General features: G+C 37.4%; 1 protein-coding gene across 1 annotated transcript in view; it reads left to right on the plus strand.

Annotated features, from left to right (window-relative positions):
* The window catches only part of LRP1B (LDL receptor related protein 1B), a 1,911,502-nt gene that overhangs the window by 1,816,960 nt on the left and 69,626 nt on the right, over positions 1 to 24,916 (plus strand). Inside the window, exon 84 of the mRNA XM_057505633.1 lies at positions 5,305 to 5,466. Within this exon, the coding sequence (XP_057361616.1) occupies positions 5,305 to 5,466 (162 nt within the window). The remainder of the gene's footprint in view (positions 1 to 5,304; positions 5,467 to 24,916) is intronic.

Consider the following 24,916-nt stretch of genomic DNA (forward strand, 5'->3'; position numbering starts at 1 on the left):
GATAGGCTTTCTGTTTGCAGCCTAGTAACTAACTGAAACAATGCTGTAGTGATTCATCCTTCTGCTTATTTTTATTTTTTATAAGGGAACAAGAATGTGGCTTTTGTCCAAATATAAAGATGCTGTGAATAAAGAGTATGTAACTTGGACATAGTATTTTCATAGAAGAACATTAAATGTAAATATTTGTAAATATGCTTTGCAGTTTAAGTGTCAGTTAAATGCTATTACTTACACTCAATGTGTTTATCAGACTATTTGAACTAAGCAGTAACTACATACAGAAGACTACTTTGGTATAAAACATCATAACTAGGGGCAAAAATTTCTAAGCACCAGTATGATTCCATATACAAATAAGTATTAATTCAAATAAACTGCTTAAAAAGAGAACTGATTATAATGTTCACTAACACCTATCTATGTTTCAGAAATAATAAACATAATCACTGTGTCATAGGAAGTTCACATGTAATTAATTTTGTTTACATTCTCTTGGGGCAATCCACCACATTTTTCATATTGTGTTTGTATAGAAAAAAGAGTGATACTTTGTCCAATATTGAGCAAAGAAGTTATTTCGCCTACTTAAAATCATATAATATTCATTAAATTATAGTGATGAATAACACTTGATATATTACCTTATTTAACTCTTATCACTTTATAGCATTTACTCTAGTATTTTTCAGATGTGAGCTGGAGTGGTTAAGTAAGAAAAAATGGAATCTGAAAGCCTAGATTATCCTAAAATCAGTTCTCTAAGACATTGCCTATTATCACTGAAAATCAGGAGCATTGTCTGCTCAGATCAGAGAATTTGCTGTGACTGTATATCTAAAAATAACATACAGTTAAGTAGGTCCATTTATCTAAAAGTAAACTGGAACCAAATCATATAAATGTAATATTCATTTAACAGATACAAACGTTAAATCATTATGATATCCATGTATTTACATATCTATATAACAAAATATTCAGTTGTAATATATTTTAAAATATATTATTCTGAACTGGTATATTTGCTATGTTATGTCCAAACAAATAAATATGGGAAAAAGTGTACATCAGAATTTCATGTGGAGTTTCTTAATAAAAGCGTATGTATTCAGTCAAGTTCAAATAGTAACCTAAGATGATAAATTGTTTAATAATAATAATAATAAAACCAATACAACTACTACTAATAAATCTACCAGTAATTCAGTACTTACTATGTGGCATTGTACCAGATGTTTTAGCAGGTTGGCATTACTATCACCTTTTTACAAAAATTAAAGTTTTGCATCCAGTTTTCATTTATCTATGAACAGAAGCAAGGTAAATAAAGCAATCTCCACTTTTTGTATACATCTGATAAGGCACTTTGCTAAATGTACAGTGTTGAACTTGAATATGGAGTAGGCCATGCACTGTAACAACCTCCAGTCTACAGAAATCATCTATTCCTCTGAGGACAGTGGAAGGAGAATTTTCTCCCTTGGGGAGTTATGGGAGGAGTTGATAAATCTAATCAGCAGCCAGGGAGATCCACACTGACACATACAATAAGGGGCAAAAAGGAAGGTCTGGCATCTAGGAAGGAGAATAAACCCAGAGCAGGAAAATTGAAACAGAAACATTCAGGCAGAGAGGTAATTATTAAAGCCATAAAATTGGATAATCACCAAAAAGAAATTTGGAAAAACATTTTTCTAAAAACAGAAAGAAAAAAACAAAGGCAAGTGTAGAAGAACAGTCAGAAAAAGATAATGAAATCAGTAGTGCTGATGCTTTTAAAAGCCAAGTAGAGACAATTTTCATTAGTCTTTGGTGTTAATAAAAGTAAAATTATGGAAAAAAAATTGAGGAAGATGATGATGGTGAGGAAATCAGTGGATTGAAAAGTTAAGAGAGTAGAGATAAGCTTTGCAAGAGTACATAAACATATAGTAAAGACAACGCCACCCATTAAGTCCTCCATTCCCAAATGTGTCTTAATACCAAAGAGTCACTACTGATTTACATGAGCAATACACACAAATTGAGGGATCTGGCCTGTCCTCTGAGGGAACATAGAGACATAACAGATTAGGGCTCATTATTTTGTATATTAAAAAAAATTAAAACTCTAAACTCAGTGAAGATTGGAAAGTGACTTGGTGATCGAAGACTTTATTTTGTCATACACTGGTAGAACTGGAAGCAGTGAGTGTAGATTTTTTTTTTTTAATTTCAAAGATGTACCACATTTAAAGCTTGAAAATATTGGAATCTAAGAGATTGATGGAGAATTCCTGCTCTGTCTCATCACTGCCATACAAAAAAAATTCAAATTTAATTTTATCTTAAATAAATAGCAGAGATAAAATATGTAATGTAAGAAAGAATTCAGAAGGTTGTTCCTGGAATGTTTCAGTACCTTTGTAGACACAGTTACAAAGTCATACCTGTAAATGAGGAATCTCACACAGTAGGAGTAATAGTGATAATCAGAGTCAAAATCTAACAGTGTTTTCTATGTGCCTGGTACAATTAGAATGCTTTGCATGTATCATCACATTTGTCCTACCTGATTCTAGACAATAACATAGGGTGGTACTATTATTATCCACATTTTGCACATGAGGAAATAAGCAGAGAGATGATATTTGCCCATGGTAACTGGCTCAGATAGTCTATGAATCCAGGCAGTCTGACAACCTACACTCTTAAGATCTGAGCTAAGAATTCTACAGAAACTAGACTGATGAGGGCCAAGAACAGCTCCTCCCCCTCCTTCCCCAGGTCAATTGATGCTCATCCTGATTGTGTTCCTCTTGTAGGCTGTCAGCTCCTGCTCCCTGGATGCATCACTGCTGTAAATCTATACCTTAGTCCTTGTAATAGTGCTGCTTCCTTTTCAAATGTCGAAATGAAATTCAGCTCCCTAAAAACATCCTTATTAATGAGTCCATGCAACTTGTGAGGGTGCACCCAGAGAGATTCTTAAAAATATTACATGGAGTCCATTATAAAATTCTGTGACAGATGATTAATTTCCCATCAGCAAATGAAAGATCTGCTTTATCACCATACTGTTTTAAGTTAGATAATATTCCCATGAATATGAAGTTTCTACTTGTCAAAAAGAAATCTTTTCAAAGGAAGAGAAAGAGGAGTTTTTTGAAAATAATTCAGCCAAAATCTAAATGATGAGAGGCATATGCTAGCGGTGAGGGGACAACCTGGTCAATCTGCCCTAGTTTCAAAACAGCTGCAGATGAGATAAAAGTCTGGGGTCATTTCTCAGAGTGACTGGAATGGAGGGCTTTTCAACTGCCTTGCTGAGCTGTGTTTGTTTCTTTTAACTTCAATCATTTTAATTTTTTTCAATGCTCATTAAAAAGAGAAAAAACTAGAAAGTAATATAGAAAAACGTATCTACAGTGTTTAAATCCTACTTCCTTATGGCACTTTTTCTGATTGTTCTAATGTGTTTTGATTTCTCCTGTACTTTCTGTATTCTTTGCTTCACATTTAGCTCATGTTAACTGAGAACCTGTTTATTCTGTTTCTCTGTAAATCATTCACTGGTTCTTGCTGATGAAGTACTATTACTTCTGTTCAGGGCTTACCTTTTCCTTAGTAACAATGTTCTAACAATTACTTACCCTCATCTTCTAGCACTATTATTCTGTTCATTGTGTCTTAATTTTTTACCCATTATTGTTCCAGTGAAGATATTTTGTCTGTATGTAAGCAACAACTAGAAAATCCATTGCCATGAATAAGAAAAGTATTTAGCTAAAAGTTTTAAAGCCATTTTCTGGTGATGGAAAGTATAAGGTTACTCAGCTTTTAAAGTATATAAGTTTACCTTGTTTCTCAACCTATTAATAGGCATTTCTCTGCCACCAAACTAGTAATATTTATAAACAAGGTTTAAAGCAATGCTACTCACTATAAAAAATAACTGTAACTTTCTTATTTGAGAAGCAACAGCTTCTAGCATTTTTAAGTTTGTGGAGCCCTTTCAAGGTAAAATAAAATAAATTGTGGAACTACAGTTTATTTATTCTCTTGGAAATGCAGGTGAATTTTATTTGGAGGCATTTTATTCATTTAAGAATGATTATCAAAAAAATGTGGAATTGTCCTTCGATGTAGAATGTAGAATCTATGCCAACAGAGAAAACTTACAGCACTTTCATACTTCAAGTCTGAAACCTTATACTCATGCATTTTTTATGATTCTTCTAATTATCCTTCATGTCTACAGAAGCTAGAGAGGAGGTGGTTGGATACTCTCTGATGCTAGTCAACTCAAAGACAATTTCCTGAATCCTAGTTAATTGACATCTATAATGAATTTTTTATTTATTCTCTCTTTTCCTTTCTTTCCATTTGTGCAACTTCTAAACCTCATTCTTTCCCCATTGCAAATGATAGCCATTAATCTTGTTTTGTTTTCTTTCACTTTCCTACAGAGTTAGTTCTCTATTCCACTTTCTACTTCATTCTTGGCAGTCCAGGCAGTTAGAGAGACTCATTCCTGATATAACAGTAAACTGTGTTATGTTCAAAACACCTTAGAGGATTGTTTGCCTTTCATTGCAATGTTATTTCCCAGAGAGAAAATAAAGAAAAATATCTGAAGATTATCCATCAGATTTGTTGTGGAGTGTTGTTAACATTAGACTAATTATCTTACTAGACTACGAGTGGCAGTCCTTCACCATGAATAAAAAAATCAAGCAAAATGAAATAAAATTGGACTTCATAAGTGCTTATATACCAAATGTAGCTTGTGTCTTTAAATCAAATAAAATACTAATGTTCACAAATGTTTTCTAGATGACATGCTCACTTCAAACTTATACTTATTTATAATAAGTCTACTCTTATACTCGGTGTAAATTCAGCAATGATTAGTATGTGATGACTGAACCCTGGGAAACATAATTATCTCTGTTTTACGTTCTAACGATCATACAGTCTATCCAAATAATTGAAAAAGCAAAATGGACATGAAAATATGAAGTGCAAAGAATAACACAAGTACTTTAAAGTACAAAATACATGTATGCATGTATAATTATTCATAAAACAAGCTTTATTTCACCTGATGTGAACCTGGATTGTCTTCTTATCTAGGCTGCATTGAAACATGGGACGGCAGAGATCCAAAGAGTTCGTGTTACTGCTTCAAGTCACAGATTAAGTAACTGACAAACCTTAACCAAAATCCTAGCTTCATGAATCTTTCTAGTGAGGATTCCATGAAAAGTAAGCCATTTCAGTGAAATGATTTCCTTTCTTTTACCTATTTTTTTTCCAAAGGGAGACCCACCTGCAGCTGCGCGCTGGGGTTCACGGGGCCGAACTGCAGAAAGACCGTTTGTGAGGACTTCTGTCAAAACGGAGGCACCTGCAGTGTGACTGCTGGGAACCAGCCTCACTGTCACTGCCACCCTGAACACACTGGAGACAGATGTCAGTACTGTAAGTTAGCGCAACACCCCACGGCGGTCTGACAGCGGGCTTTGGGGTTCACATGAAGTAATTTTCTTATTGCTCTATCTTCATGCTCCTTATCTCAGATTCAGCCACCCTCTATTTTTTCAGGTTCACCTCCTCTGTCACCCCAACTCTAACAATTACTTGCATTGTTCCTCATCCTTTTCTTGTTTTAAAGATTCTGTGCTTCCTCCTTCCCCAGCTTAGACTCCACGAACCATTGTTATAATCATTCCCATGTGTACACCTCCTCCCTTATATTGCACTTTCCTAAAAAAAACATAACCATGGTTAAATCTGGTCTTTGTTCTCAACTGGGGCCCCATTGCTGGGTGCAACTGAGGAAACACACACAGTCATTTAGACTGGTCTCATTTGAACTTTCATCACTAATCTCAAATGAGCATTTATGCTTCTACTGTACCTCACTAATCCATAGACCCTCTTAAATGTCTCTGTTCAGTCTTTCCCTTTCTCCTCCCCAACTGCATACTTAGCAGAGAAACTTGCTTCACTGATAAAAATAAAAGTTGTCCAAAGAGAACTGCCACAAGTTCTCATCACTGCATCCCTCAAATGACTTTTCCTATACCCATATTCTCTGTTTTCCTTCTTACAAATAGGAATTGCATGCTACGGCTAAAACTCTACCATTCATGCAGACATTAGATCTCTCTTCATTCGTAGACACACCTCTTTGAACTGACATCCGCTTTCTCCTGCTTTATCATTTTGCTCTCTACCTAGCCTTTCTTGAAAGGCATAGCCTTATCCCACATCCCTTTCTTGATACAACTTCATTTCCTGCTCATTTTATTTTAACAGTAGCATTGCTCTAAAGATTTATTACACTCTACAATTCCTCTCTGCCTATTTTTCTTTTGACCCATTGAGTGTCTATCTTCACTCTTCTGATTGAAACATCTTGAAACAAAGTCAAGTTAATTAATTTCTTTTTTTTTAATTTTGGTATCATTAATCTACAATTACAGAAAGAACATTATGTTTACTAGGTTCCCCCCTTCACCAAGTCCCCCCCACATACCCCTTCACGGTCACTGTCCATCTGCGTAGTAAGATGCTGTAAAATCACTACTTGTCTTCACTGCGTTGCACAGCCCTCCCCGTGCCCCCCACACACTATACATGCTAATCGTAATGCCCCCTTTCTTTTTCCCCACCCTTATCCCTCCCTTCCCACCCATCCTCCCCAGTCCCTTTCCCTTTGGTAACTGTTAGTCCATTCTTGGGTTCTGTGATTCTGCTGCTGTTTTGTTCCTTCAGTTTTCCTTTGTTCTTATACTCCACATATGAGTGAAATCATTTGGTACTTGTCCTTCTCCGCTTGGCTTATTTCACTGAGCATAATACCCTCTAGCTCCATCCATGTTGTTGCAAATGGTTTTTCTTATGGCTGAGTAATATTCCATTGTGTATATGTACCACATCTTCTTTATCCGTTCATCTACTGATGGACACTTAGGTTGCTTCCATATCTTGGCTATGGTAAACAGTGCAGTGATAAACATAGGGGTGCATCTGTCTTTTTCAAACTGGAGTGCTGCATTCTTAGGGTAAATTCCTTGAAGTGGAATTCCTGGGTCAAATGGTATTTCTATTTTGAGCATTCTGAGGAACCTCCATACTGCTTTCCACAATGGTTGAACTAGTTTACATTCCCGCCAGCAATGTAGGAGGGTTCCCCTTTCTCCACAACCTCGCCAACATTTGTTGTTTGTCTTTTCGATGATGGTGATCCTTACTGGTGTGAGGTGATAGCTCATTGTGGTTTTAATTTGTATTTCTCTGATGATTAGCGATGTGGAGCATCTTTTTATGTGCCTGTTGGCCATCTGGATTTCTTCTTTAGAGAACTGTCTATTCAGCTCCTCTGCCCATTTTTTAATTGGATTATTTGCTTTTTGTTTGTTGAGGTGCATGAGCTCTTTATATATTTTGGATGTCAATCCTTTATCGGATCTGTCGTTTATGAATGTTTTCCCATACTGTAGGATACCTTTTTGTTCTATTGATGGTGTCCTTTTCTGTACAGAAGCTTTTTAGCTTGATATAGTCCCACTTGTTCATTTTGGCCTTTGTTTCCCTTGCCCGGGGAGATATGTTCATGAAGAAGTCACTCATGTTTATGTCCATGAGATTTTTGCCTATGTTTTTTTCTAACAGTTTTATGGTTTCATGACTTACATTCAGGTCTTTGATCCATTTGGAGTTTACTTTTGTGTATGGGGTTAGACAGTGATCCAGTTTCATTCTCTTACATGTAGCTGTTCAGTTTTGCCAGCACCATCTGTTGAAGAGACTGTCATTTCCCCATTGTATGTCCATGACTCCTTTATCAAATATTAATTGACCATATATGTTTGGGTTAATGTCTGGAGTCTCTAATCTGTTCCACTGGTCTGTGGCTCTGTTCTTGTGCCAGTACCAAATTGTCTTGATTACTGTGGCTTTGTAGTAGAGCTTGAAGTTGGGGAGTGAGATCCCCCCCACTTTATTCTTCCTTCTCAGGATTGCGTTGGCTTTTCGGGGTCTTTGACAGTTCCATATGAATTTTTGAACTATTTGTTCCAGTTCATTGAAGAATGCTGTTGATAATTTGATAGGGATTGCATCGAATCTGTTTATTGCTTTGGGCAGGATGGCCATTTTGACGATATTAATTCTTCCTAGCCAGGAGCATGGGATGAGTTTCCATTTGTTAGTGACCTCTTTAATTTCTCTTAAGAGCATCTTATAGTTTTCAGGGTATAGGTCTTTCACTTCCTTGGTTAGGTTTATTCCTAGGTATTTTATTCTTTTTGATGCTATTGTGAATGGAATTGTTTTCCTGATTTCTCTTTCTATTTGTTCATTGTTAGTGTATAGGAAAGCTACAGATTTCTGTGTGTTAATTTTGTATCCTGCAACTTTGCTGAATTCTGATATTAATTCTAGTAGTTTTGCAGTGGAGTCTTTAGGGTTTTTTATGTACAATATCATGTCATCTGCAAATAGTGACAGTTTGACTTCTTCTTTACCAATCTGGATTCCTTGTATTTCTTTGTTTTGTCTGATTCCCGTGGCTAGGACCTCCAGTACCACGTTGAATAACAGTGTGGAGAGTGGGCATCCCTGTCTTGTTCCCAATCTCAGAGGAAAAGGTTTCAGCCTCTCACTGTTCAGTATGATGTTAGCTGTGGGTTGATCAAATATGACCTTTGTTAATTTGAGGTACTTGTCCTCTATGCCCATTTTATTGAAAGTTTTTATCATGAATGGATGTTGAATTTTGTTGAATGCTTTTTCAGTATCTATGGAGATGATCATGTGGTTTTTGTCCTTCTTTTTGTTGATGGGGTGGATGATGATGATGAATTTTTGAATGTTGTACCATCCTTGCATCCCTGGGATGAATCCCACTTGGTCATGGTGTATGATCCTCTTGATGTATTTTTGAATTTGGTTTGCTAATATTTTGTTGAGTATTTTTGCATCTACGTTCATCAGGGATATTGGTCTGTAGTTTTCTTTTTTGGTGGGGTCTTTGCCTGGTTTTGGTATTAGGGTGATGTTAGCTTCATAGAATGAGTTTGGGAGTATCCCCTCCTCCTCTATTTTTTGGAAAACTCTAAGGAGAATGGGTATTATGTCTTCCCTGTATGTCTGATAAAATTCCGAGGTAAATCCATCTGACCTGGGGGTTTTGTTCTTGGGTAGTTTTTGATTACAGATTCAATTTCGTTGCTGGTAATTGGTCTGTTTAGATTTTCTGTTTCTTTCTGGGTCAGTCTTGGAAGGTTGTATTTTTCTAAGCAGTTGTCCATTTCTCCTAGGTTTTCCAGCTTGTTAGCATATAGGTTTTCATAGTATTCTGTAATAATTCTTTGTATTTCTGTGGGGTCCGTCATGATTTTTCCTTTCTCGTTTCTAATTCTGTTGATGTGTGTTGACTCTCTTTTTCTCTTAATAAGTCTGGCTAGAGGCTTATCTATTTTGTTTATTTTCTTGAAGAACCAGCATTGGTTTCATTGATTTTTTCTATTGTTTTATTCTTCTCAATTTTGTTTATTTCTTCTCTGATCTTTATTATGTCCCTCTGTCTGCTGACCTTAGGCCTCATTTGTTCTTCTTTTTCCAATTTCAATAATTGTGATGTTAGACTATTCATTTGGGATTGTTCTTCCTTCTTTAAATATGCCTGGATTGCTATATACTTTCCTCTTACGACTGCTTTTGCTGTGTCCCACAGAAGTTGGGGCTTTGTGTTATTGTTGTCATTTGTTTCCATATATTGCTGGATCTCCATTTTAATTTGGTCATTGATCCATTGATTATTTAGGAGTGTGTTGTTAAGCCTCCATGTGTTTGTGAGCCTTTTTGCTTTCTTTGTACAATTTATTTCTAGTTTTTTGCTTTTGTGGTCTGAAAAGTTGGTTGGTAGGATTTCAATCTTTTGGAATTTACTGAGGCTCTTTTTGTGGCCTAGTATGTGGTCTATTCTGGAGAATGTTCTATGTGCACTTGAGAAGAATGTGTATCCTTTTGCTTTTGGGTGTAGAGTTCTATAGATGTCTATCAGGTCCATCTGTTCTAGTGTGTTGTTCAGTGCCTCTGTGTCCTTACTTATTTTCTGTCTGGTGGATCTGTCTTTTGGGGTGAGTGGTGTGTTAAAGTCTCCCAAAATGAATGCATTGCATTCTATTTCCTCCTTTAATTCTGTTAGTATTTGTTTAACATATATTGGTGCTCCTGTATTGGGTGCATATATGTTTATAATGGTTATATCCTCTTGTTGGACTGAGCCATTTTTCATTATGTAATGTCCTTCTTTATCTCTTGTTACTTTCTTTATTTTGAGGTCTATTTTGTCTGATGCTAGTATTGCAATACCTGGTTTTTTCTCTGTGTTGTTTGCATGAAATATCTTTCTCAAACCGTTGACTTTTAATCTGTGCATGTCTTTGGGTTTGAGGTGAGTCTCTTGTAAGCAGCATATAGATGGGTCTTGCTTTTTTATCCATTCTATTACTGTATTGCTTTTGATTGCTGCATTCAGTCCATTTACATTTAGGTTGATTATTGAAAGATATGTACTTATTGCCATTGCAGGCTTTAGATTTGTGGTTACCAAAGGTTCAAGGTTAGCTTGTTTACTACCTTACTGTCTGACCTCATTCGCTTATTGAGCTGTCATAAATACAGTCTGATGATTATTTCTTTCCCTTCTTTCTCCTCTTCCTCCATTCTTCATATGTTGGGTGTTTTGTTCTGTGCTCTTTTTAGGAGTGCTCCCATCTAGAGCAGTCCCTCTAAGATACCCTGTAGAGGTGGTTTGTGGGAGGCAAATTCCCTCAACTTTTGCTTGTCTGGGAATTGTTTAATCCCTCCTTCATATTTAAATAATAATCGTGCTGGATACAATATCTTTGTTTCAAGGCCCTTCTGTTTCATTGCATTAAAAATATGATGCCATTCTCTTCTGGCCTGTAAGGTTTCTGTTGATAAGTCTGATGACAGCCTGATGGGTTTTCCTTTGTAGGTGACCTTTTTAGTCTGTCTGGCTGCCTTTAATATTCTGTCCCTGTCCTTGACCTTTGCCATTTTAATTATTATATGTCTTGGTGTTGACCTCTTTGGATCCCATCTCTCGGGAGCTCTGTGTGCCTCCATAGTCTGAGCAACTATTTCCTCCCCCAGTTTGGGGAAGTTCTCAGCAATTATTTCTTCAAAGACACTTTCTATCCCTTTTTCTCTCTCTTCTTCCTCTATTACCCCTATAATGCAGATATTGTTCCTTTTTAATTGGTCACACAGTTCTCTTAATATTGTTTCATTCCTGGAGATCCTTTTATCTCTCTCTGCATCAGCTTCTATGCATTCCTGTTCTCTGTTTTCTATTCCATCAATGGCCTCTAGCATCTTATCCATTCTGCTTATAAATCCTTCCAGAGTTTGTTTCACTTCTGTAATCTCCCTCCAGACTTCATCCCTTAGCTCTTGTATATTTCTCTGCAGCTCTGGCAGCATGTTTATGATTTTTATTTTGAATTCTTTTTCAGGGAGACTGGTTAGGTCTGCCTCTGCAGATCCTTTCTCTGGTGTGACTATCTTGGTATGGACTAGATTTTTTGCCTTTTCATGGTGATTTCAGTGTCTGTAGGCATGTTGTGGGTGTGTCAGCTGGAAGAAGAAAGTCCTTTCCTGCTTGCTGGATGCCTTGCCCTTCTCCACTACCTGTGATGGCTACCTGCATTCCTGGAGCAGCCACCGGGTTAATCTCCTAAGCTGCTGTGGGCAGGGTGTCCGTCAGAGCAGCGCAGAGCCCTGCAGGGAGTGGCAGGCATGCCAGGTGCCCTCCTCCATGCTAGCGGCGACCCTGCCAGGCAGCTGTGTGGAAGCAGCAGCCTTAGGGTCTGGCCCGGGCGACTGTGCATTGGGCTGGGATTCCGATCGGCTCCTGGGAGTCCACCTCCTCCCTGTGGCTCTGCTGCTGGTGCGCACAGGGCTTTTCCGTGCAGTCTTCTACCAGGCTCTGGCTTCACTGCCGCCAGTGCGCGCGAGCCACGCCCAGACTTGTTGGGCGCCGCTGTGGGCTAGCCCTGCAGCACACAGATCTGCTCTCAGTTCCTTCTAGCGCTTCTGCCCCGGTGCGCGCTCCCACTCTCCTGCTACTGGGCCCGTGTGTCGGGGTCCGCGCCAGTTGGAGGAACGACTACCAGGCTGCCTAGTCCTGTGAGGGGCTTCAGAGCTACACTGCCTCCGTTTAGGGTGCCTAAGTTTTCCCAGTATTTCCAGCTGCTGGGACAACTTCGTCCAGCTATGGGGTCCCTGTCTCTTTAAGACTTTCAGAAAGTACTCGCTTTTCTTTTGTCTCAGGGGCGCCGGTTGCGGGGACCTGCCCGCAGGTTTTGCTTTTCCTTTTCTCTAATATCCAGCACCCTGTGCAACTTGTGTCTGCGTTCCGGGTGCGGATTTCTAGAGCTGGTTGTTCAGCAGTCCTGGGCTTTCACTCCCTCCCCATTCTGACTCCTTTCTTCCCGCCGGGTTTTGGGGTGAGAGAGCATTCGGGTCCCGCCTGGCCGCAGTTTGTATCTTACTCCCTTCGTGTTATGCTGATTTCTCACAGATGTAGATGTATCCAGGCTGTTGTACTGCATCCACTGGTGTCTCTTTTAGGAATAGTTGTATTTATTGTATTTTCGTAGATATATATGTTTTGGGGAGGAGATTTCCTCTGAACTACTCATGCCGCCATCTTCCCTTGATCCTTTTAATTAATTTCTTTTAATGCCATCTATCTTGTCATACCCAATGGTCAGGTCCCAATTCTTATTTTACCTCTCCAGTCAGCAGTTAATCACTCCCTTCTTAAAATGCCTTCTTCATTCATCTTTATGTTTATGTCTCCCATGTTTCATTCTACTGGTTTAGAATAACCCATTTTACTGGTTGCTGCTTCTTAGGGCCATTTGCTGGTTTCTTCTTATCTCTCTGGCCTTTTGACCATTAAAACGTTGGAATGACTGTTGACTCTGTCCCCATATGTCTTTTCTTCTCTGAAATACTCTCTCCTTGAGTCTATGATCCCTGTATAATTTGGCACATTGGAATGATGTTGACAGCTTTTATAAAATACAGTTTCCCAAACATCACCTCCAAAGATTTTGATTCTGTTAGCCTTCAATGGGGCATCTATTTAAAGTCTTACAAATGTTTCCCATATGTGATCAAGATTGAGATGTATTTCCTAGATTATTTCAAATAATTGCATGTCTTTCAATACCACCCACATACAAACAATTCCAAATTTATATCTCCAGCTGAACCTATGAAAATTCCAGATTTTTATACCTACATGTCTATTTGACAGCCTGACTTGGCTCTAAATTAACCTAATTTTCTCACCCAAAAATGCTTCTACCAGTTTTCCCTCAGGTCCAAAATCTTGGAGTATTTCTTGACTTCTGTCTTTTATTCCCCATCTACATCCTCACTTTATCTTTGAAATATATCTAGAATCTGAATCCTTTTTTTTGTCACCTCCATTCTACTAACTCATCAAAGCTACCAGCATCTCTTACCTGGATTATTGCTAACATTTCCATGCTCCCTCTCTGTACCCTCTATATCTATTCTCAGAAAAGCAGCTACAGTTCTGTTTTATCCATAATTTAAAAATTTCCATCTCAGTCACATTTACTGAGATCTTTCTACATCCAGGCATATTATAATTACTTCTTTTTTGTTGTTGTTAATTCTATTAGTCCATTTAATCCTTCTAATGAGATAGGTATTGTTTTATTCTCACTTTACAGAGAAGACTACTTAGGAGGCATAAAGTTTCCTGGAGATGACAGTAACTGGGAGAGCCAGGACTCAAATCCACACAATCCAATCCAGGACCCACACCTTTAAAAGTTACTTAAACATTCGGCCGCCAGACTGATTTCATGGAGGACCTTGTAGAGAGTGGCCTAGCTCTCTGGTCATCAAAGACAGTACATGAAACACAGTAAAATCAGGCTACATTCACTGACTTAGTTGAGATCAAGAATAATATTAAGTATTTTGCCTGATATTAAAGCAGGGGGCCACTTCTGCTACAACACAGATTCAGTTTCAAATTGATGCTGATGCCACTACCCAAAGCCCCATGCCCTTTTTCACATGGCTTACCTAACTTATATCTTAAATGATATACATCACAGGCCAGCAGAGTTTACCTGGCAAATACAATCCAGTTATATGCATATGTCCCCACTCACATGCCGCCCACATCCTCATCTTCTCCCAGTAACAGACTGTAGTATTCCAGCACGACTGCCATCTACTAATTCATGGGTGTTTTGTTTTGTTCTTTTCAGCTCCACCATTCTTGAAATACCAAATGATTTCCAAGCAAATCAGGGACAATGCCAACTACCATCCCACATAATGCAGACCCTTCTTACTATCCAAAGTATATTTGCAGCTTCTACTTTATTCTAGCAAATTTGTCAACTTACCTGGCATTGTGACTTCCCCTTGCTAATATCTTCCATTCAAGCACATTTTCTTTGGCTTTCTCACCTTTATCTCTGCATGTCAGATCCTATTTCTCTGTGTCTGTCCAGCTTAAGCACCATTTCCTTTTTGAAGTTGTTCACATCCTCCCTCAGTTTGAATTATTTCTTTCTCTTCTGAATTCACAAATCATTGCCCTTTACCCCTTTCTGACTCTATTCACTTTTACTGAGTGTTATTAATTGTGCACATTCCTCCTTCTTGCTTGGGATGACCTCTCTGAGACTACACCCACCAACAATAGCATTTGTGTAATAAACAAATGAACAAATAAATAATCATACATAAGTAAATGAAATCAATTTGGAGACAAGTTAATAAAAAGCAATCAACCTAATGTACAAACGCTACATTTAATCAGGGTACAGCCATCTGGTATTTTTGCATGGAGCTATTTCTCAGTCCCAATTGGTCCATCTTCATAGAACATCAATCCTTTTTTCCTTGATTTTTTTTTTTTAAGTTGAAGCATCACCATTCTTGATTCTTTCTGAACTCAGGTAATAAACAAATAAATAAATACTATATGGCCATGATTATAGCAATTTGGATTCTTAAAAAGAATAAATTCAGTTAGCTTATATTTTAATTGGCAACTTAATAGAATCACAGTCTGAGGGAGTCTGATGCATTATAAAAAGGCTGCATTATAATTTTATTATCACTATTAGCAGTCATAGCACTTTCCACCTTTAACTGCAAAGCTCTTATTAAAATTAACCAATTAATCCTCAGACAGGGGTTAAATAACTTGCTCAAGTTCCCGCAGTAGTAATATTATAGTCAGAATTGGACCCCAGTAGTTGTTGATCAAGATGTCAACAAACATTCCTTCAGTATTGTAATGCTGTTCTTTGGCAGCAAAATAAGTCTGTGGACAGTATCACTGAAATGATAAATCCACAGCTGACAAAAGCATAATAAATTTAGGATCCATTATATGTGAGTCGGCAAGGTTCAGGGGACCTGATGTTCTGTCAAAATTGTATCTTGCATAAACAAAATCTTCTCTCTATAAATGAAGGAATGACAGAATGGTTCATTACAATGCCTAATTAAAGGTCTATTAGTGGGAGGTAAAACATCAGTTCTTAGTAGTGCTGAGTAAAAACATTTTACAACTCTAATGGCAATATAAAATCCTGAGGTATGAAATGCAAATTAATTTTACCAACAACACCATGGAGGAGAGACAGAGATAAATAATGGCAAAAGTAAAATGAAGCATTCTTTGAGTAAGTTGTTCAGGAACAAATAGAGCTTGATTTCATGGAGGTCTGGAGCAAAGATTTCTACTATAAGTCAAAAAATAATAATATTAAGCAATGCATTTTGCATTTAAATCTAGGTGGTAAACATAAAGTCAATAATATCTGAGGTCATTTGCAATTAAATAGTCATAATATTAGGGCAAAAGGGCCAATGAGAACCAACTCAGTCTGTGTCTAAGAGCCAGGTATTCAAATCAAATGGCAATCTGTCTGTCCTTTCAGTGATATGTTCAAAGGCCTCTAAGTGATCTGCTTGGGAAAAAATTATAATTTCAATTATAACTCAGTTTATTAGAAATACACCTGTATGGCTTATTCCCACTGGTTCCAGTAAGTACAGCAATTAAATAGTATCTCAAATTTATAAAATTAGAAGTACCTGACAGTAATCCATACATATCATCTATTGTAACTGGTATTAGAACCATAGTCCATCAAGTAACTTGAATAGTTAGGAACTGTAGATAGACGTGAGCCTACCATATGTGGTGACATGATGGGATTATTTTTGCCATTTGCCTTCCAGAACAATTTTATTCTATTAGTCAGTTAACATGATTTGGTGTATAAGTGAGTCTATCACTATGTTAAGCATTGAGGGAATAGTGATGTCAGACATATTCCCTGCCCTCAGTTTACAGCCTAATGTGTGATTCTGTAAAATAAGTTATTATGGGACAGTCTAATGAAACACAGAGGTTTGCAGAACCTAGGGAAGAACAAAGAATTCAGTCTGTATGAAAGATTTTTTGGAGTAAGGGTCATCTAAGCTGAGACCAGCTAGCCAAATGAAGAGAGGAAGCAATGAGTGGAACAGCATTTACAAAGGCTGGAAGGGAAAGACTTTTGAAATTAATCTTTTTCTGTTTCTACTGTATTTTCCTAGGGAAGGGCTGGCAAGGAAAATAACATTCACTGAACATATATAATGTGTTGGTCACAGAAACACAAGCTGTTATGTATTATTTTATTTAATATATGAATATATAATATCTTAGTAAATGCCCATGCAACCCTGTGAGTTTATTATTATTAGTCCAATTGACAAGTGCCAAAATATGAGTTGAGCCATTCTCCATAATCTACCAAATTAGAGAACAGAAGAGTCAAAAGTTGTAGCCTTGTGTGTCTGACTCTAATGGTAGGCTGCTTCTGGTGTATTTTCCTGCCGTTTAATATCCTGCCCATTCTGTTGCATCTCTGTAGATTCACTGTGAGAACACTCAAAGCTTGGGTTGCACACTGGCTCCTCTTGGTTACTGCAAGTTTCTACTCCATTGAAAAGAAGTGTTGATAAGAATTTTAATCTTGAGCTTACTTAACCCTATCGTTGGCCCAAGCAGAAGAAACTCAAGACTTTAATAATGATCAGGAAATTAGAGTAGTACTTTTTCAGTTGCTCTGATTACTATGAAGGTCAATTAGAAGTTAATTTAGAACTCCAAGGAAAGGTTGTTATTTAAAAAGTGAAACTGTCAGTCCGGACTCACTATCTCCTAAGCACTCAAGAATTCGAGATTCTTAGAACATTCACACGTAGAATGACAAAGGAATTTGCAGCCCTGGCTACTGAGTGCCCCCCAGTTCTTTTTCTCTTGGTAAAGATAAGCACTGCCTTTACTGGGTCTCTTATCATCTCTTGCCTGGATTACAATATATTCACTTAGGTACCCTTTTATCCAACCTTGGAAATCTGTTCATGGTCTCCAAAATGTGTCCCTTTAATGGTTCACCTGGGAGCCCTCTGGGTCTTTACATGTGGGATCCTGAATGTGTGCTAAGCCTATTTCCCCCATTTTGTCTTGTAACTTCCCTTCATCCTAGGACAGTCTGCACTTCTCTTTGGTACTTTCACTCCATATTAATTGCATCATTCATGTTCTTGACTCTCTACTCCAATAAAATTTGGAACAGATCATGGTGTTTTGCACACTTCATCAATCTTGGGTGGTAATTCAGTGCCTAAACTTAGTAGATAGTATTGGGTATGTGAATGAGCATAAACAAAGTAGAATGATTCTGTTTCTAGCCTGCCTGGTCCAGTTTTTTCCTGTGTCCTGACCAAGTCCCACTCAAAATCAGAGCCAGAGTTCTGAACCACATTTACTGACCAGCTCATTAAGATCCACACTCCATGAGATACTTTGTGCTTGTTGGTTCAATTTGAAACAAAATAGTGTACAAATACAATTAGATCTGAATTAATGTGGGTGCCAGAAAACAAACACATTTATTTTCTCTTATGTCCATGAGAGAGAACAGCGAACTAAGGGAGAGATAATGTAATAATTTTATTATTTTACTGTAGATGGTTTAGAAGAAATTTTTGGAATTACAAAAATGTTGTTGAAGACAATTTTGATCTAGTAGTAAATCTAGAATTGCTAAAAACAGATTTTTACTATAATGTTATACCATCATTTAGAGAAAATGGAAGAATAATGAGAGGGAAAAGATTTAGGGAAAATGTGCCTATATAAAAAAGAAATTATTGGAAACAGCAGTAAATATTTGCAGCAGATAGTGTATCATATGAGTCAAAGTAAATATTCTAATTATTAAAATTAATTTCTTTAACTGATATATATTGAACACTTATGAGTACTATTTATCATTCTAGGAATTGAGGATACATCAGTATAAAATCTCTTCGAAAGCATTAGCATAAATAATTTCTGGTGAATAAAAAAACCACCACAAGGCATATCTTTTCAGATTAAAAGCCAAATAAAGCTGCAATTTAAGAGTTATGTAGTCAAAAAAGGACCTGGAGATCAGAAATAATTTTTATTCTATACAACTTAGAAGCATCCCATCATTTTTTAATGCAATTAAGTTTTCAAATCCCAATGACATGTTTATAAATTCAACTATTGATAAACTTTTACACTATGTCATGTAACTTATACCTGGACTTAGTTTTTTTTTTTGTAGATAATTATTTTTTATTGAAGGGTAGTTGACACACAGTATTACATTACATTAGTTTCAGGTGTACAACATAGTGATTCAACATTTATATGCATGACGATTCTAGGTAACAGCTATCACCATACCAAGTTGTTACAATATCTAGACTATATTCATTACATCCTGGTTACTTATTATTTTACCATTGGAAGTATGTACTTTTTTTTTTTTCTCTGTGAGGGCATCTCTCATATTTATTGATCAAATGGTTGTTAACAACAATAAAATTCTATATAGGGGAGTCAATGTTCAATGCACAATCATTAATCCACCCCAAGCCTAATTTTCGTCAGTCTCCAATCTTCTGAGGCATAACAAACAAGTTCTTACATGGAGAACAAATTCTTACATAGTGAATAAGTTCTTACATGGTGAACAGTACAAGGGCAGCCATCACAGAAACCTTCGGTTTTGCTAATGCATAATGAACTATAAACAGTGAGTTCAAACATGAATACTCATTTGATTTTTATACTTGATTTATATGTGGATACCACATTTCTCCCTTTATTATTATTATTTTTAATAAAATGCTGAAGTGGTAGGTAGATACAAGATAAAGGTAGAAAACATAGTTTAGTGTTGTAAGAGAGCAAATGTAGATGATCAGGTGTGTGCCTGTAGACTATGTGTTAATCCAAGCTAGACAAGGGCAATAAAACATTCACGTATGCAGAAGATTTCTCTCAGAACAGGGGAGGTGAGGTTCTAAGCCTCACCTATGTTGATCCCCAATTTCTCACCTGATGACCCCCCTGCGACTGTGCCTGTCTTAGGTTGTTCCTCCCTTGAGGAGTCTTACCCGTCTCTGGCTAACCAGTCATCTTCCGGGGCCATACAGGGAAATGTAAAGTTGGTAAGTGAGAGAGAAGCCTTATTGTTTGAAATGGTTAGCTTTTTATTTCTTTGCATATTTATGCCCTGTAGCTTCTATGCCCAGCATTTGTCTTGAGGTATCTTTACCACTTGGAAGAATTATGATACTCGGTAAATTTGATATGAGGCATGAATTCTATTTAAGGGTTGTAATTAGGAAGGAAGAAGAAAAGCTATAGAAGTAGCAGGCAGCAGAAAACATGGGAAGATTGATTATTTCTTTGACATATCTTCTTGTAGAGTAACTTCAGCATGTATAGGTTTTAAGCTACTACTTAAATTGCGCACAAACATTAAAATAATAGGAGTATAGTTACATAACCAAAGCATACCTGTAATTACCAGCCATCTCAAGTGAAACCAAGAAAACCAGTTAGGCACCTTAGGCATTTGTGAAAACTTATCTATGATATGGTGGATATTGTCCAACTGAACTTGAACAGGCTGAGAGAAATCAGACAAATTAAAACAACCCATTCCTGGGGAATGTTCACATCCCTTATGTTCCTTTAACAGTAAATAGTCTGTAGTTGTAAGATTTTGGAGTGCTACAATTTGCACTTCTCCTAATCCTTGATTGAGTTCTAACAGTATAGATCCAGTCAAATTTGTTGTTTTGCTGTATGCACAGGCCAGCTTAGACATCTCCTTCCTCATTCCCATGGCAAGTCCAGGAACTGGTGGGATGAGTGCATCTACAGCTGTAGCAGTGCATGGATCTTTCTTGGGGTTTTTTGATGATCATCTTCTGGCATGAGTCTTCCAGAGAGTGCTGATGTTGGAAGTTCTTTTTCATATCGTATCTTAGTTCATTTTCGGGATAGCCCAATTAGGCTTTGATCCTCTGTATAAACACAAACAGACCCTTAGCCTACACTTTTATATGCCCTCTATACTCTTGTGTAGAAATCATTGGAGGTTACCACACAGAAACTGCCTTTTTTTTTTTTTTTGGTATCACTAATCTACACTTACATGACAAATATTATGTTTACTAGGCTCTCCCCTATACCAGGTCCCCCCTATAAACCCCTTTACAGTCACTGTCCATCAGCATAGCAAAATGTTGTAGAATCACTACTTGCCTTCTCTCTGATGTACAGCCCTCCCTTTTCTCCTACCCCCCCATGCATGCTAATCTTAATACCCCCTTACTTCTCCCCCCCTTTATCCCTCCCTACCCACCCATCCTCCCCAGTCCCTTTCCCTTTGGTACCTGTTAGTCCATTCTTGAGTTCTGTGATTCTGCTGCTGTTTTGTTCCTTCAGTTTTTCCTTTGTTCTTTTATTCCACAGATAAGTGAAATCATTTGGTATTTCTCTTTCTCTGCTTGGCTTGTTTCACTGAGCATAATACCCTCCAGCTCCATCCATGTTGCTGCAAATGGTTGGATTTGCCCTTTTCTTATGGCTGAGTAGTATTCCATTGTGTATATGTACCACATCTTCTTTATCCATTCATCTATCGATGGACATTTAGGTTGCTTCCAATTCTTGGCTATTGTAAATAGTGCTGCGATAAACATAGGGGTGCACTGATCTTTCTCATACTTGATTGCTGCATTCTTAGGGTAAATTCCTAGGAGTACAATTCCTGGGTCAAATGGTAGGTCTGTTTTGATCATTTTGATGTACCTCCATACTGCTTTCCACAATGGTTGAACTAACTTACATTCCCACCAGCAGTGTAGGAGGGTTCCCCTTTCTCCACAGCCTCACCAACATTTGTTGTTCTCTGTCTTTTGGATGGCAGCCATCCTCACTTGTGTGAGGTGATACCTCATTGTAGTTTTAATTTGCATTTCTCTGATAATTAGCGATGTGGAGCATCTTTTCATATGTCTGTTGGCCATCTGTATTTCTTTTTTGGAGAACTGTCTGTTCAGTTCCTCTGCCCATTTTTTAATTGGTTTATTTGTTTTTTGTTTGTTGAGGCATGTGAGCTCTTTATATATTCTGGACATCAAGCCTTTATCGGATGTGTCATTTTCAATTATATTCTCCCATATTGTAGGGTTCCTTTTTGTTCTATTGATGGTGTCTTTTGCTGTACAGAAGCTTTTCAGCTTAATATAGTCCCACTTATTCATTTTTGCTGTTGTTTTCCTAGCCCGGGGAGATATGTTCAAGAAGAGGTCACTCATGTTTATGTCTAAAAGGTTTTTGCCTATGTTTTCTTCCAAGAGTTTAATGGTTTCATGACTTACATTCAGGTCTTTGATCCATTTGGAGTTTACTTTTGTATATGGGGTTAGACAATGGTCCAGGTTCATTCTCCTACATGTAGCTGTCCAGTTTTGCCAGCACCATCTGTTGAAGAGACTGTCATTTCGCCATTGTATGTCCATGGCTACTTTATCAAATATTAATTGACCATATATGTCTGGGTTAATGTCTGGATTCTCTAGTCTGTTGCATTGGTCTGTGGCTCTGCTCTTGTGCTAGTATCAAATTGTCTTGATTACTATGGTTTTATAGTAGAGCTTGAAGTTGGGGAGTGAGATCCCCCCTACTTTATTCTTCTTTCTCAGGATTGCTTTGGCTATTCGGGGTCTTTGGTGTTTCCATATGAATTGTTGAATTATTTGTTCCAGTTCATTGAAGAATGTTGCTGGTAGTTTCATAGGGATTGCATCAAATCTGTATATTGCTTTGGGCAGGATGGCCATTTTGACGATATTAATTCTTCCTAGCCACAAGCATGGGATGAGTTTCCATCTGTTAGTGTCTCCTTTAATTTCTCTTAAGAGTGACTTGTAGTTTTCAGAGTATAAGTATTTCACTTCCTTGGTTAGGTTTATTCCTTGGTATTTTATTTTTTTTGATGCAATTGTGAATGGAGTTGTTTTCCTGATTTCTCTTTCTGTTGGTTCATTGTTAGTGTATAGGAAAGCTACAGATTTCTGTGTGTTGATTTCGTATCCTGCAACTTTGCTGTATTCCGATATCAGTTCTAGTAGTTTTGGGGTGGAGTCTTTAGGGTTTTTTATGTACAGTATCATGTTATCTGCAAATAGTGACAGTTTAACTTCTTCTTTACCAATATGGATTCCGTGTATTTCTATGTTTTGTCTGATAGCCGTGGCTAGGACCTCCAGTACTATGTTAAATAACAGTGGGGAGAGTGGGCATCCCTGTCTAGTTACCGATCTCAGAGGAAATGCTTTCAGCTTCTCGCTGTTCAATATAATGTTGGCTGTGGGTTTATCATAGATGGCCTTTATTTTGTTGAGGTACTTGCCCTCTATTCCCATTTTGCTGAGAGTTTTTATCATGAATGGATGTTGAACTTTGTCAAATGCTTTTTCAGCATCTATGGAGATGATCTTGAGGTTTTTGTCTTTCTTTTTGTCGATGTGGTGGAAGATGTTGATGGACTTTCGAATGTTGTACCATCCTTGCATCCCTGGGATGAATCCCACTTGGTCATGTTGTATGATCCTTTTGATGTATTTTTGAATTCAGTTTGCTAATATTTTGTTGAGTATTTTTGCATCTACGTTCATCAGGGATATTGGTCTGTAGTTTTCTTTTTTGGTGGGGTCTTTGCCTGGTTTTGGTATTAGGGTGATGTTAGCTTCATAGAATGAGTTTGGGAGTATCCCCTCCTCCTCTATTTTTTGGAAAACTCTAAGGAGAATGGGTATTATGTCTTCCCTGTATGTCTGATAAAATTCCGAGTTAAATCCATCTGGCCCGGGGGTTTTGTTCTTTGGTAGTTTTTTGATTACTGCTTCAATTTCGTTGCTGGTAATTGGTCTGTTTAGATTTTCTGTTTCTTTCTGGGTCAGTCTTGGAAGGTTGTATTTTTCTAAGCAGTTGTCCATTTCTCCTAGGTTTCCCAGCTTGTTAGCATATAGGTTTTCATAGTATTCTCTAATAATTCTTTGTATTTCTGTGGGGTCCGTCGTGATTTTTCCTTTCTTGTTTCTGATACTGTTGATTTGTGTTGACTCTCTTTTCCTCTTAATAAGTCTGGCTAGAGGCTTATCTATTTTGTTTATTTTCTCGAAGAACCAGCTCTTGGTTTCATTGATTTTTTGCTATTGTTTTATTCTTCTCAATTTTATTTATTTCTTCTCTCATCTTTATTATGTCCCTCCTTCTGCTGACCTAAGGCCTCATCTGTTCTTCTTTTTCCAGTTTCGATAATTGTGACATTAGATCATTCATTTGAGATTGTTCTTCCTTTTTAAAATATGCTTGAATTGCTATCTACTTTCCTCTTAAGACTGCTTTTGCTGCATCCCACAGAAGTTGGGGCTTAGTGTTGTTGTTGTCATTTGTTTCCATATATTGCTGGATCTCCATTTTGATTTGGTCATTGATCCATTGATTATTTAGGAGCGTGTTGTTAAGCCTCCATGTGTTTGTGCACCTCTTTGCTTTCTTTGTACAGTTTATTTCTAGTTTTATGCCTTTGTGGTCTGAAAAGTTGGTTGGTAGGATTTCAATCTTTTGGAATTTTCTGAGGCTCTTTTTGTGGCCTAGTATGTGGTCTATTCTGGAGAATGTTCCATGTGCACTTGAGAAGAATGTATATCCTGTTGCTTTTGGATGTACAGCTCTATAGATGTCTATTAGGTCCATCTGCTCTACTGTGTTGTTCAGTGCTTCCGTGTCCTTACTTATTTTCTGCCCGGTGGATCTATCCTTTGGGGTGAGTGGTGTTTTGAAGTCTCCTAGAATGAATGCATTACAGTCTATTTCCCCCTTTAGTTCTGTTATTATTTGTTTCACATATGCTGGTGCTCCTGTGTTGGGTGCATATATATTTAGAATGTTTTTATCCTCTTGTTGGACTGAGACCTTTATCATTATGTAGTGTCCTTCTTTATCTTTTGTTACTTTCTTTGTTTTGAAGTCCATTTTGTTTGATATTTGTACTACAACCCCTGCTTACTTCTCACTGTTGTTTGCTTGAAATATGTTTTTCCATCCCTTGACTTTTAGTCTGTACATGTCTTTGGGTTTGAGGTGAGTCTCTTGTAAGCAGCATATAGATGGGTCTTGCCTTTTTATCCATTCTATTACTCTGTGTCTTTTGATTGGTGCATTCAGCCCATTTACATTTAGGGTGACTATTGAAAGATATGTACTTATTGCCATTGCAGGCTCTAAATTCATGGTTACCAAAGGTTCAAGTTTAGCCTCTTTAGTATCTTACTGCCTAACTTAGCTCGCTTATTGAGCTGTTACATACACTGTCTGGAGATTCTTTTCTTCTCTCCCTTCTTATTCCTCCTCCTTGATTCT

The sequence above is a fragment of the Manis pentadactyla genome, chromosome 8 (assembly GCF_030020395.1).
Source record: "Manis pentadactyla isolate mManPen7 chromosome 8, mManPen7.hap1, whole genome shotgun sequence".
Classification (NCBI taxonomy): Eukaryota; Metazoa; Chordata; class Mammalia; order Pholidota; family Manidae; genus Manis; species Manis pentadactyla.